Source organism: Mustela putorius, unplaced genomic scaffold (assembly GCF_011764305.1).
Source record: "Mustela putorius furo isolate JIRA1106 unplaced genomic scaffold, ASM1176430v1.1 tig00003859_pilon_pilon_pilon, whole genome shotgun sequence".
In the NCBI taxonomy this organism is placed as follows: domain Eukaryota; kingdom Metazoa; phylum Chordata; class Mammalia; order Carnivora; family Mustelidae; genus Mustela; species Mustela putorius.
The window spans coordinates 13,532,663-13,547,182 of NW_025422011.1; the positions used below are offsets into that span (position 1 = coordinate 13,532,663).

General features: G+C 35.4%; 1 protein-coding gene across 2 annotated transcripts in view; it reads right to left on the bottom strand.

The window, feature by feature from the left end:
* ELP4 (elongator acetyltransferase complex subunit 4) overlaps positions 1–14,520 on the bottom strand; it is a 241,508-nt gene that overhangs the window by 179,653 nt on the left and 47,335 nt on the right. For both annotated transcript variants that reach the window (XM_004755915.3, XM_004755916.3), the window contains exon 4: positions 4,239–4,370. In XM_004755915.3, the coding sequence (XP_004755972.1) occupies positions 4,239–4,370 (132 nt within the window). The remainder of the gene's footprint in view (positions 1–4,238; positions 4,371–14,520) is intronic.

Genomic DNA, 14,520 nt, shown 5'->3' on the forward strand with positions numbered 1-14,520 from the left:
GGCCAAGGGAAGGGGGCCTTCTTAAAACTACACACCCCTCCAACTGGAAGCAGCACTGCTCTATCCTTTACTGAGCTACAATTACTGACTTAGGTGTGCATATTCTTACCCTTCTTTGTATCCCCCAAGTGGGGAACTCGTGGCAACTTACAGTAAAACTTAGAGTAAAAGCTATCTCTGATAAATGACATAGCTAGCTTCAGACTACTTGTTTAATCTTTAATCATAAGAGATTTAACAATATTTTGTCCCAGGTAGGACACAGAAAACCCAGGGTTGTTTTGTTGTTTTTAAACTAATAATGGCAAAGTAAAATCTGGATTTATAAAGTAGATGATTGCTGAAGGCTATCAGTCTTGGCAAATCCTCATATGTAAAATTTTTGTGACAGGAAAATATACATGCTGGTGACATTTCGAGGAAAGCAAAGAAGTCATAAGATTCTATTTTTGTCAACTGGAAAGAGCTCACTTATAAATACTAATAAATTTTAAAATCTAACCATGGACAGTACATTCAAAATAAGCATTATTTTATTTGTATTAATTAATGTAACTTAACTCAGTTTTGCTACTATATAATTCATTCACTCATTCACACTGAAAAAAAATTTTTTTTAAATTATTCATTCATTCACACATTCAATAACTAATTATTGAGCACCCTATTTGCCAGTAAAGCAAGAGATTTGACGTCACTTTCTTTCACTGAGCTGGCAGCCTAGTAGGAGAAGATAGATGATATTATCTGGTAGGTGACCATAAGTGCCCTGAAGAAAAATAAGACAGTGAGATGACAGTGAGAGAGTGGTTTTACTTTTTTATAGAGAGTGAGAACAGAATACATTCCTAATTAAATGATATTTTAGTGGAGAACTCAAGAAAATGGGAGAGTAAGTCATCTCGGAAAGATCACTGTGAGAATAACACAATTTTAAAAACACACTGTATACTTTGAAAACTGATCACGGGGTTTATGTGTTAATATGTGACCACTGAGGAGTTTACTTCCATAGATGAAATCAAAACAACTGCAGGCACACTACACTCTAAAATGAAGGGGGCAGGAATAGCACTCGTAATTATAATATATAAAGAAACAATATAAGAAACAAAGAACTTTTGCCCCAACTTTAAGCAGATTTTTTAACAAGCGGTAAAAAATAAAAGGCTTAAAGTTTCAGTTATTTGCATCTTCACTGGCAATTTCACCTGAAGAATGTTAGTGACCAATGAGAAAACTAAAACATAGCTGAGGTTAGCATAAAAATAAAGTAAATGCAAGACACGATTGATTTATATAGCCTACAACTGGTCTGGCACATTGTCTCTGAAAGAAAGCTAAATTTAACTTAGAACTTTTGTTCTTTATTGACTCTTTCAGAACAAACCAATAGAAAAATAAGAATATAGTCATTCTTTATAAGAGTTACCATTAAGCTCAGGAATGTAAATGAAATTATCAGCTCAAAGACATGAATGAAGTTCTTTGCCATTAGGGTTCTCAAGGGCTAGTCCTACATTCCTTGTCTGTTTTAATCTCTTATCACTCTACTAACATTTTCCTAAACAGAATAATTCCATTTATCTGGCCTCTTATATCCAGTTCTCCTTCACATCCAAGCTATGCCTACAAAATGACTACAGAGCTCCCCTGTATTTTTTTAATACACATGTAACAGTATTCTACTGTATACAAATACTGTAATTTACTTATCCAAGTGCTTACTGATGGACACTTAGTTTATTTCCAATCCTGTTATTAAAAATATGCCTCATAAATAGATATGTTTATTTTACATATGAGTAAATAGATTCATAATGTAAATACCCAAAAGGATCAAAGGGTAAATATTTTTTGTAATTCTGAAGTATCTACCAAACGCCCTCCACAGAAATTGTACTATTTATATTTCCATCAGCAAAGTACAAGAAAGTACTAGTTTTTCCACACCCTTGCTAATTTAGTGTCTCACCAAATATTTTAGGTTATTGACAACTTATTAAGAGAAAACCGGCAGGTCAACACAGATTGTTTTTATTTTTTAAGATTTTATTTATTTGTTTGACAAAGAGATTGAGGAAGAGAGCACATGCACGGGGAGCAGCGGAGAGAGAAGCTCCCTGCTCAAGGGTGGTCCCAATGTGGGGCTTGATTCCAGGACCCTGGGACCACAACCTGAGCTGAAGACAGAAGCTTAACCAACTGAGCCACCCAGGAGCCCCTGGTCAGTGCAGTGTTAATTTGCATTTCTTTTATTGTAACTGAAATTGGGCATCTTCGTTTGTATGTTTAAGGGACAGCTAAATTTCCTTCACATATATCCGCCCATTTTTCTAAAAAATTGGTTTGGGTTATGGACATTGGGGAGGGTAAGTGCTATGGTAAGCGCTGTGAATTACAGACCTGTACCCCTGAAACAAATAATCTATTATATGTTAATAAAAAAAATTAGGTTGGTAGGTTATTCCTTATTCATTTTAAAAGTTCTCTGTATATAAGGAAAATTTATTCCTTCTTCTATCAGTTGTAAATATCCTTCATCTGTAGTTTGTTCAGTCATTTAAATCAAGCTTAAAAATCTTATTATTCAAATAGCTTTCCCAACAAAATTACAACAATTTTATACCATATTTTATACTTAATACACAGGCAATACTCAATATTTGCTAGCTGTATAAACGTATAAATACATTTATCACACATCAAATATTTATTGAGTACTGGGCATTAACATAGATACTGGAGCTATGAGAGAAAATAAAACAGGTTCTCTGCCTACATAGAGAATTCTATCTGATGGAGAAAAGAGTTATACCAACAAATACATATAAAATAATGTTAGAAGTACTTTAAAATACATTAAGTGCTATGGACACAAAAATAAGAAACTAGATAATTATGTATGGAAAGCTGTCCAAGTAGTAATATTTGCATTTGGGGAAGGCTGAGTTGGTGAATAAGGAAGTAAAAAGCATTACTAGAAGAAATATAAGCAATTTATAAGGAATAACTCTATAGGACAGATGGATATAGCATTTTATATTCACATAGGAGGAGACTAAAAGTTAGGCTTGGGTTAGGTTGTATAGATCTTATATACAAAAAGTTTGTATTTCATATTGCAGGCTTATAATGACAAATAGGTTTCTTCTCACATCCTAATTCTCACATATTAGCTGATAATGACCACCCAGAATACTGCAGAGAATTCTAAGGCGTTGTCTAGGCTTGGCAGAAGGGTTTTATGAATGATAGTCTCCCATGCATTTAGAAGGAGGCAGTGGAAATAATATACCAAATTAGGCATTTACGGTTAAGCAGTGTTACGAACATATCTGTCCTTAGGGAAGGTATGAGTGATGTCAGTGTAGAAGACAGAAGGGTAGGCTATGGGTATTGTGTCTTATTCAGATTAGAATTTCTCTCTTTTCTACCAATAGGATGTCTGGTAGACATTAAAGTGTTCTGAAAGGTGAATAAGTGAATAATCAAATAAAGGAACTAATAAATGAACAGGGCCTTCACCAGGAGCAGCGTTCATAATCTTTTTTTTTTTTTTTAAGATTTTATTTATTTATTTGACAGACAGAGATCACAAGTAGGCAGAGAGGCAGGCAGAGAGAGAGAGGAGGAAGCAGGCTCCCTGCTGAGCAGAAAGCCCAATGTGGGGCTCGATCCCAGGACCCTGGGATCATGACCTGAGCTGAAGGCAGAAGCTTTAACCCACTGAGCCACCCAGGCACCCCAGATTTCATAATCTTTAATGAGCAGATTTACTGACATTCATTTTTACAGAAATCTTCCTTTCATTTTCTGTCTTTTAGTCTATCCTGGACAGATGAGGTTATCAGACAGCTGAGTTCGAAAATACAATGATAGAAAATGTATCAGAATAAAAATAGTAATTCCAAGGGACTACCAGTTATGCTGATTATTTATAGGTAACCAAACTGGACAGAAATAGCTTATGAGTTCCTTACTCTGGGTTGCAATCCTAGAATAAAAGATTCTATATGGAAATTATGGAAGAAATGAAATCTACTTTGGTAAAAATATTTTTTTTTGCCATAATTTTATTTTTTAAGAAATGTCATCTTGATAAAATACCTAGTTATTTAAATAAGAAAATATACATTGTAGTGCATTTAAAGAATGAAAGGTATACTATAAAAGATTCTATAAAATGAAAACAAATAGATTTGCAAATTTTAGAGATAGTTTGTATGTTGACTTGCCTCCATCTTGGGTAATAACTGGTAACGCCAAGCTATTTTCATCTTAATGTTAGAGTCTGGTGTTTTATGATTACATACATCTTCATCAAAATCTTTTTTACAATTATCATCGAGTAATGGTGCAGGAAGTTCCTAAGAAAACAAAATGACACATTATTGAACATCTGTGATTTAAAAATGCGACAGTTTTCTTAAATCATAATATTCACAATCCTAGAACTTTCTAAGACCTTGATGTCTTAAAACTGATCAAAGCACAGTCACAACAATATGGCTATTTCTAAAACAGAGGAAAATCGTATATATAATAGTGTGAATGAACCAGAATTTAAAGAAAGTATTCAAATTTTTATACTATCAAAAACCAAATGCTACTGCAACAAGAGGTATGATCTTTTATATGTATATGTGTATGTATGTGTACACACACACACACACACACACAGACACACACACATGCATAAAGCAAAGCCTGGAATTAGCATTTATGTATTACATGTAATTACTGTTATGTCTCTTGCTAGGTAAAAGTAAAGCATGTGTACAATCTGTTTACTGGTTTGTAATACTAGAAAAAACTCATTCACCTAAATAATTGGTGAAGTTACAACAATAAGACATTCATTTTGCCCTTATCAAATATTAGTTTTGTACCTGCAAGCCTATGTCTCTTCTTTTAACAATGAAAATGGAATTTAAAATCTCATTAAGTAAAGAGACACTGAAGTGCAATTTTATCTTTCCTTTTTTGGAAGCTGATCCAGAGAGTAGCTATAAAAAACACACATAAAATGCACGCGCATGCACGTGCATGTGTGTGTGGGTGTGTGTAGAGGAACTACAGAAATAATGCAAAGAAAAAGTACCTAAGTTTCTTTGAGAAGGAAAGCACATATAATAGTTGCCTTTTTATATTATCAAAAATCATAAAGATAATGTAGGGTGCTGGCTTAGTAAATATAATCTTGTGCTATGACATAAATTAGTCTAAACTGCAACTTTTACTTTGCAAAATCAAATTTATTTATGTTTAGAATCAAATCAACTAATCAGCTGGAAAACACAGTAACCATCATATATTTTAGTTACCTCCTTTAAAGACCTCCAAACAGAACAACAGTTCTGGAGTAACAGTTTAGTTACCTACTTTAAAGACCTCCAAACAGAACAACAGTGGCTCAGTGGGTTAAAGCCTCTGTCTTTGGCTCAGGTTATAATCCCAGAGTCCTGGGTTGAAGCCCAGAATCATCATCGGGCTCTCTGCTCAGCAGGGAGCCTGCTCCCCCCACCCTGCCGCCTCTCTGCCTACATGTGATCTCTGTCTGTCAAATAAATAAATAAAATCTTTTAAAAAAAAAGTTTAATTTATGCTGGTATTAGAAACTAGTTATATCATTTAAACTCTGATTCCATCATTCCCAGCAAAGCCTTACTATCTTACAAAATATAAATTATGTTTTCATATTTGTTTCATATTTGTGAGGCATATGGTACAATATAGTGGTTATGAGTATGAATTCTACTACCAGATTCTTTAGGTCTAAATCTTGACTTTACACACTGTGTAACAGCTGTGTCTATGGTTACCCTGACCACCTATTGGACCTCTCCATGTCTCTACTCACTCTCTGAAATATAGAGATAACAGCATTCATCTCACTGGATCGCTGTACTGTACACCTGAAACTAACATACCCCTGTAAGTTAACTAACTGGACTTAAAATAAAAACTTTAAAGAAAGAAATGTCTCTTCACCATAAAAAAAAAAGTATCCAACTATACCTTTAAAAATCAATACTGACTGGACAGCAATTGATTTTAAAAGTGGTAAATGTTCAACAAAGAAAGTTGTAAGATAAAGAAACATTACCTATTAACCTACCACCTAAGAATAATAACTCTGAACATATTCAAGTATTTCCCTCCAGGCTTTTAAAAATATATATACACCTTTTACAAAATGCATGCTGCCTATTAGGCATATGATAATGTGTATTATTTGTATTCTACATCTTAAAAAAAGATTTATTTTTTTGAGAGAGAGAGTGAGAGCACTTGGTGGGGAGGTACAGGAGGGAGAGAGAAACTTAAGCAGATTCTGAGCTGAGTGTGACACCTGAACCAAGGCTGGATCTTAATGACCCTGAGATCATGACCTGAACAGAAACCAAGAGTCAGATGCTTAAACAACTGCGACACCTAGGCACCTTTGTATTTTACATTTTTAACATAGTATTGTGAGCATCCCCACATTTCAAAAATAAGATTTTCAATGGCTATATATTAAATTGTATGACTTAATTAAAATTCAGTTTATTATTTCCTTACTGTTGGACCTTTCAGTTGTTTGCAATCTGAGAATGTTTATAACATAAGGCCTTGCATCTCAAATTAGTATTTTTCTATGGGATATATAAAACACATAGAAATAATAAAGAATAATATAATAAACACATATATCCCAGTTTCTACCACTTGGCTTTAACAAATTCTAATAACAGGTATACTTGCAGAAAAGACCAGTAATTTTAGCAAGCAGGGAGGAACACTCTTGTGTGTCAAAGGAGAAGGATTGGTTGAAAATCTTTAAAAACAAAAGATCTCTCATATCCCCTATTTTCTACTAAAAGCCAGGATATAACTCCTCCCCAACTGTGTAAGAGATATGGATAGGTCACATCTGATAAACTGGAAGTAGAAACACGGCAGAGGGCAGGGGTGAAACATCATATTGGAGACAGGGTAACTTTGCAAATCTTCGTACAGAAGAGTGAGATACCCCCAGAACCCCAACACCTGCACATAGTTGGTTCCCACTGCTAGGCTCTAACAAGGCCAGAAGACATTCTTAAGCAGAACAGGCTGGAGATCAGGAGATTAAAGGAATCCTCCTTGGAGAAATTGACAAAATTTAGGGAAAAGGCCTTTAGAGAGATACCACTAGCTAAATTTATAGTAAATCTATCAGATCACAAGTTATGTGCCTAAATACACAGTACTTTCCAACTAGCCTTCTAGTCTCTTACTCTTCAATATTAAAAGACAGCCAAGAATTATCAGATATTTGAAATAAGCATCTAATATGGAATTCAAAGACCAAGACAAATGAGCAGGAAACATGCCACGAACAGATAAAAACTTCAAAAAGAATAAAAAGTAGTATCTATTATATGAGATGGTGTGTAAGAAACACTTTAGTAAAAGGAAACAATAAGAAAAAAACCCGAGTTTGTAGAAATTGAAAATGTACTGGGAGATTTAAAAAAATGATCTAGAAGTTCTAGAAGATCAAGTTGATCAATCTCTCAGAATAAAGGTACAATAACAATAATAATGAGAGCAATGTTAAAAAAAAATGATAGCTAACATTTTAAAGCAATTTCCAACTCCCAGGCACTCTTCTACCTACTTTATACAACTAACATATTTAATCCTTAAACAATCTTAAGTAAGCACTATTAATAAAACAATTTTATACATGAAGACATTGGAGCATAAAGGTTAAACTGTTGAAGATCACAAAGTAACTCAATGGCAGAACAAGGATTTGTAATGCACAATCTTATTTTATCACTGTCTCTCTCTCTCTTTTTTAAAATATTTATTTACTTTAGAGAGAGAGCGAGTGAGTGTGGGGGAAGGGACAAAGGAAGAGGGAGAGAGAATCCTCCAGTAGACTCCCCACTGAGCACGGAGCCCAACACAGGGCTTAACCCCAGGACACAGAGATTATGACCTAAGCAGAAATCAAGAGTCTCGGCCGCTTAACCGACTGAGCCACCCAGGCACCCCATCACGCAGTTTCTTAACCATTATGCTATATGACCTCTTAAAAAGATAGAAAATGAGAGAGAAAAGAAAATATTTAGAGAATTAGTCCAGGAGGTTGACACCACAAAAGGATTTTAGAGAAACAGAGATAATAGACAAAAATATGAAAGAAATAATCTAAGAGAAATTTCCAGAAATAAAAAATGGGAGATACAGATTTAAAATCCTGATTATTCAAACTATGAATGAAAACAGACATACACTAAAGCATAGAATTCTGACACTTCAGAATAAGAGGGAAAAAGGAAAACAACTGAAAAGCTTCCAGGATCTGGACTTTTCAGAAGCAAAGTTATTTTTCAGTCTACAATTCTACATTTGACTGAAGAAATGTTAAATTTGAGAGTGAAATTAAGACAAATTCAGACGTGCAATGTTTAAAGTCTCTACCACCTCACACCTCTATCTCCTCACTCTCAAGTCACTAGAGGATGTACTCCACCACCAGCAAAGTCAGAGCAGTTGTTAGGATGATGGAGGAGAGTGCCAGAGTAATAACTGTCTACAGAACAAGCAGTCCAGTTGGAGGAGAAGGACGGAGCAGTCTGGGAAGGGGATGCTTCAACACATTAAGAGTCATCTACAAGTCAGGAAGAGTCCTCCACAGGAACTAAATTGGCCAGCACCTTGATCCGGGACATCCCAGACTGCAGAACTATAAGAAGATAAATTTCAATAGTTTAAGCCAGTCTAAAGTATTCTTGTTCTGTTATGGTAGCTTAAGATTACTTAAACAGATTTTGGCACAAAAATGTGGTTCTGTTGTAACAAGTACCTAAAGATGTTGAAGTGACTTTGAAATTGGGTAATGGATAGAGGCTGAAAGAGTTCTGAGATGCAGGCTAGAATATGGATGTTAAGGGAGATTCTAGTAAGTCTCCAATGGAAATAAGAAACATATAACTAGAAACTAGAGGACAGGCACTCCTTGTTATAAAGTAGCAAAGAATTTGGCTGAACTGTGTTCTAGTATTCTGTGGAAGGTACAACTTGTGAGCAATAAAACTGAGTATTTAGCTGAGATTTCTTTTTTTTTAGAATTTATATTCAATTAGCCGACATACCGTATACATCATTAGTTTCAGATGTAGTGTTCAATAATTCATCAGTTGTGTGTAACACCCAGTGCTCATCACATCACATGCCCTCCTTAATGCCCATCACCTACCCCCTCCCCTCACCCTTCTCCTCTCCAGCAACCTTCAGTTTGTTTCCTATAGTTTAGGGTCTCTTACGGTTTTTCTCCCTCTCTGATGACTTCCTATTCAGGCTTATAGTAAAATGCAAAAGGAGATGAAGTAAACAAGGCATTATTAAGCAAAAAGAACCAGAACTTGAAAATTCAGAAAATTCCCAGCCCATATATTATAAAAAATGAAAAAGCTGGTTCTGAAGAGAACACTAAAGGTATAGCTGAACAACCATTTGATAAAGAGATCCTGGGTATGACTCATGGACTTACCCAGTCATTTCAGCACAAACCAGGAATAGAGCTATTCTACCAGCAGAAACACTGCCAGTTTGAACTACAGACAAAGCAGGATGGAATTAAGGAAGGTAGTTAGACTTCTTGGATTTTATAGGCTTGTCCATTGAACAATTTGGCTTCAAGCCTGAGCTATCCTGCAAAAAAGAAGGGAAGAAAAGATCCCAAAGGTGATTAAGCGATGATCATCCTGCCGCTCCTACCACAGGCTCAGAGCCATCAGCCTGTGGTGGGGCATGGCTGCCTCAATCTTGGTTTCAAAGGGTGAGACTGCAGCCCAACCAAGTCATGTGGGTGGTGTCCTGTCCAGCTGAAGGTGTATGATGCTGTTACCCTAATGGGCCTAGAAGGTACAGCATGCAACCAAAGAACTGTATTCATGAGCCTTAAGACCTAACGGAATTTACCTGGTTAAATTTTGGGCTTGCTTAGAATCTATCACTCCTTCCTTCTCTCTGATTTCTCCCTTTTGGAATGAGAATGTCTATCTTATGCCTGTTTTATATTGTACTTAAAAGCCCATAATTTTTCTGGTTTGACAGGTTCACAGGTTAAACAACTAGAGTAGAATTTTGCCTCAGAATGAACCATGTGTCAAGTCTTATCCATATCTGATTTAGATGACAGAATAGACTTTAGACTTATAGTTGATGATGGAATGAGCTAAGACTTTGGGGCTATTAGGCTGGAAGGATGTGAATTTGAGGGAGGACAAAAACATTCAGTTGCATAACATAGTTACTCGCACACAGTAGGCATTCAGTAAATGTTTGATGGAGAAAGAAATGATGGCTAGCAAATCTCTATTTTCAATTATTCCCCCAATTTCTGGGCCCAGAGATTTACCTGCTTTCTCGATATTCTATTTGAATGTTTGACTGTATGTCAAACTCAAAGTATACTCAATTAGGCTATCATCTTTCATTCTTTTCTCCCTTTCTCTCAGCTCCTCCACCCTTACTTTAACACAATTATTTTCTCATTCATTCCAGACCCGCTAATTCATTTCTTGGCTTCTGGCCGAATGTATCCATAGAACTCTCAGTTAACTCTTCTTTGCTCACAAAGAAGATATAACTTTATATGTATTTATAACAAAGATATAACTTTGAACTTTAATTCATATTATTGTCTTACAAAGTGGACAATGTATGCTTATCCAGGAAGTCCTAAGATTTCTGCCTCCAAGTCTAGGACTGCTGTTTCCTTTGCTTAAAATGGTGACTTGTATATTTGGATATCCAATAAAATTTATTTGATAGAAATGAAAGTATAATTTATCTTAGCAGTGGCTACACACTAACTCATTAAAAACAAAATTTTCTTTAAAATAACATAAAATGAACAAAAGGAAATAAGTTCATAACAATATAGTGAGGAGACAGTATGAGCAAACCATACACCAATGAATTTGATGATAGCAACAGAAACTATCAAAAACAAAGGACAGGGGGGCACCTGGGTGGCTCAGTCAGTTAAGTGGCTGCCTTCTGCTCAGGTCATGATCCCAGGGACCTGGGATCAAGTCCTGCATCAGGCTCCCTGTTCAGTGGGGAGTCTGCTTCTCCCTCTGCCTGCCCTTCCTCCTCCACCTCCCCCTGCTCATGCACACTCTCTCTATGTCAAATAAATAAGCCTTAAAAAAAAAAAAAGGACAGAAGGAAAAAACAACTGGAGAAGAAAAAGAATAATTCTAGCCAACTTTTTCATATAAACTAGCAAGCTGAATTTAAAATTTATTTGGAAATGCAAAAGCTATATTATAGACATAACAACTATGCAAAGGAAGAAAGCGGGAAGACTTAAAAATACCTGATTTTAAGACATTATAAAAACAGAACGATGAAGTTCGTATAAGATAGATACATGGGTCAATGAACAGAAACAAAAGTTGAAAAGAGACCCACGTATTACGTATTCATTTGATTTTCTACATAAATGCCAAGGCAATTCAATAGGGAAAGAATGGTAACAAATTCTCAGAAAACAATGAAGGAGAAAACTTCAGTGATTTGGGGTTATCCTAGGAGTCAGAAAACTGGCTTGTGGGCCTGTTTTTGTATATAAAGTTTTATTAGAATTTGCTTAAGAATTGTTTATGGCTGCTTGATAGCAGAATCAAGTAATTATGACAGAAACCATACAGTCTCTACAAAGCCAAAAATATTTGCTATCTAGCCCTTTAAGAAAAGAAAGCAAATATTTCTTAAATAGGACAAAAATATAGCGTGAAATATAAAATAAAAAATTGAGGCACTGGAGTTAATAAAAGTAAAAAAATTAATGCTTTCAAAAGATACTGCTAAGAAAGAGGCAAGCCATAGGTTGGGAAAAAAATATTTGCCAAACAAATATTTGATATAGGACTTGTATCCAGAATATAAAAAGAACACTTATAAATCAATGATAAAAATACAATCAAATAAAAAATGGATAAGAATTGAATAGACACTTCATCCAAAGATACATGGGTGGCAAACAAACACATGAAAAGGTGCTCAACACCATTAGTGATTAGTAAAATGCAAATTAAAAGCACAATGAGATATCACTGTACATACACTAAAATTGTTAAAATAAAATTTAAAACACAACACCAAATGTTAAAAAGGAAAGCAGCAATTGGAAATCTTATACACTCCTGGTAGGAATGCAAAATTGCAAAGCAACTTTAGAAAAGTTTGGAAATTTCCTTAAAAATTAACTAATTTACTTTCAATATGACTCAGCAATTCATCTCCTGAGTATTTACCTAAAAGAAATAACAACATATGCTCATACAGAGGTGTGTAGGTAGCAACTTCATTTAATAGTCAAAAAGTAGAAACCAATCAAAGTCCAGCAATTAATGAATGGCTAATAAAAGCAGTAAAAGGAATCAATTCTATTGACACACACAGATACATGGTTAATCTGAAAAGGATTATGTTAAGTGAAATAAGCCAGATACAAAATACTATATACCACACGATCCCAAATATATGAAATTCTAGGAAAGGCAAATTATAGAGATGGTAAACTGACTGGGGCCAAATGGTAGAAGGGGCCGGTAGGAAGAGGAGATCAACTGCAAAGAGGCACATTTCTGAGGGGATGGAAAGGTTCTATGTTATGATTGTGGTGGTTACACAACTGTATACATTATGACTTAATCAAGTTATATATAAAATTGGTAAATTTTATTATATATAAACTATACGCCAAGAAAGCTAATGAAAAAAACCATAAGCACAAAACAAAGAGAGTTGATTACATATACATGTATGTATGTATTTTTTGTTTGGAAAAATTCACATCAAATCCCAAAAAGCAGTTAACCTACTGAAGGTGGGAGATGGGGTTAAATGGAATTTGGGGCATGTGAGCTGAACTTTATTTATGATATAACCTGTAGAAAAAGAGAATGTATACTAATTGTGAATTACTTACATGATCAAAATTTAATTTAAAAAATCAGAGTTTTAAACATTTATGGAGCAGATGACATCGTATTTCAAACTGGAAAGATGTATGAAGAATTAAACCAGTTTAATGGAAAAAAGACCCATTAAAAGGATTGTCATGCCCTTTCATAATTTGAGGGATAAAGGTAAAAGCCTGAAAACTTTAAAAGAGAGGAAAATATACTACTCACTAATGAAAAAGAAATAGATTAGCACCAGATACCTTAGCAATCCTAGATTTTAGAAGACAATGGAACAGTGTCTTCAAAGTATGAGGCAAATTGTTACTGAAATTTCCACTGAGCGGATGCCTGGGTGGGTCAGTTGGTTAAGCATCTGCTTGAATTTTGTTTTTTAAAAGACTTTATTTAATTATTTGACAGAGACTCAGTGAGAGAGAGAACATAAGCAGGGGGAGTAGAAGAGGAAGAAGCAGGCTTCCTGCTGAGCAGGGAGCCCCATGCAGGCCCAACCCCAGGACCCTGGGATCATGACTTGAGCCAAAGGCAGATATTAATGACTGAGCACTGAGCCATCCAGGTGCCCCAAGCATCTGCTTTATACTCAGGTCATGAGCTCAGGGTCCTGGGATACAGCCCCCATCACACTGGGCTCCCTGCTCAGTGGGGAGTCTGTTTATCCCTCTCCTTCTCTCTCTCCCCCCGCCGCGACTAGTGCATGCTCTCTCTCTTTTTGTCTCAAATAAATAAATAAAATCTTTAAAAAAAAAAAAAAGAAATTTCCATTGATGAAAATTATCTATTAAGCGTAAACACAAACACAGTCATTTTTTAAAAAGCATATAATATTTCAAAAGCTTACCTACCACAAACTTTTCTTTTTAAAAGTATTTGAATTGTGGGGTGCCTGGGTGGCTCAGTGGGTTAAGCCTCTGTCTTGCGCTCAGGCCATGATCTCAGGGTCCTGGGATCAAGCCCCACATCGGGCTCTCTGCTCGGCGGGGAGCCTGCTTCCCCCCTCTCTCTCTGCCTGCTGCTCTTCCTACTTGTGATCTCTCTCTCTGTCAAATAAATAAAATATTAAAAAAAAAAAAGTATTTGAATTCTATTTCCCTGATGCCAAGTGATGTGGAGCACTTTTTCATGTGTCTATTGGCTATCTGGATATCTTCTTTGCAGAAATGTCTGTTCATGTCTTCTGCCTGCCCATTTCTTGATTGGATTATTTGTTCTTTGGGTGTTAAGTCTGATAAGTTATTTATAGATTTTAGATATAGATTTTGTAGCCCTTTATCTGATATGTCATTTGCGACTATCTTCTCTCATTTTGTCAGTTGTCTTTGGTTTTGTTGACTGTTTTCTTTGCTGTGCAAAAGCTTTTGATCTTGATGAACTTCTAATAGTTCATTTTTGCCCTTGCTTCCCTTGCCTCTGGTGATGTTTCTAGGAAGAATTTGCTGTGGCTGAGGTCAACGAGGTTGCTGCCTATGTTCTCCTCAAGGATTTTGATGGATTCCTGTCTCACATTGAGGTCTTTCATCCATTTGGAGTCTATTTTTGT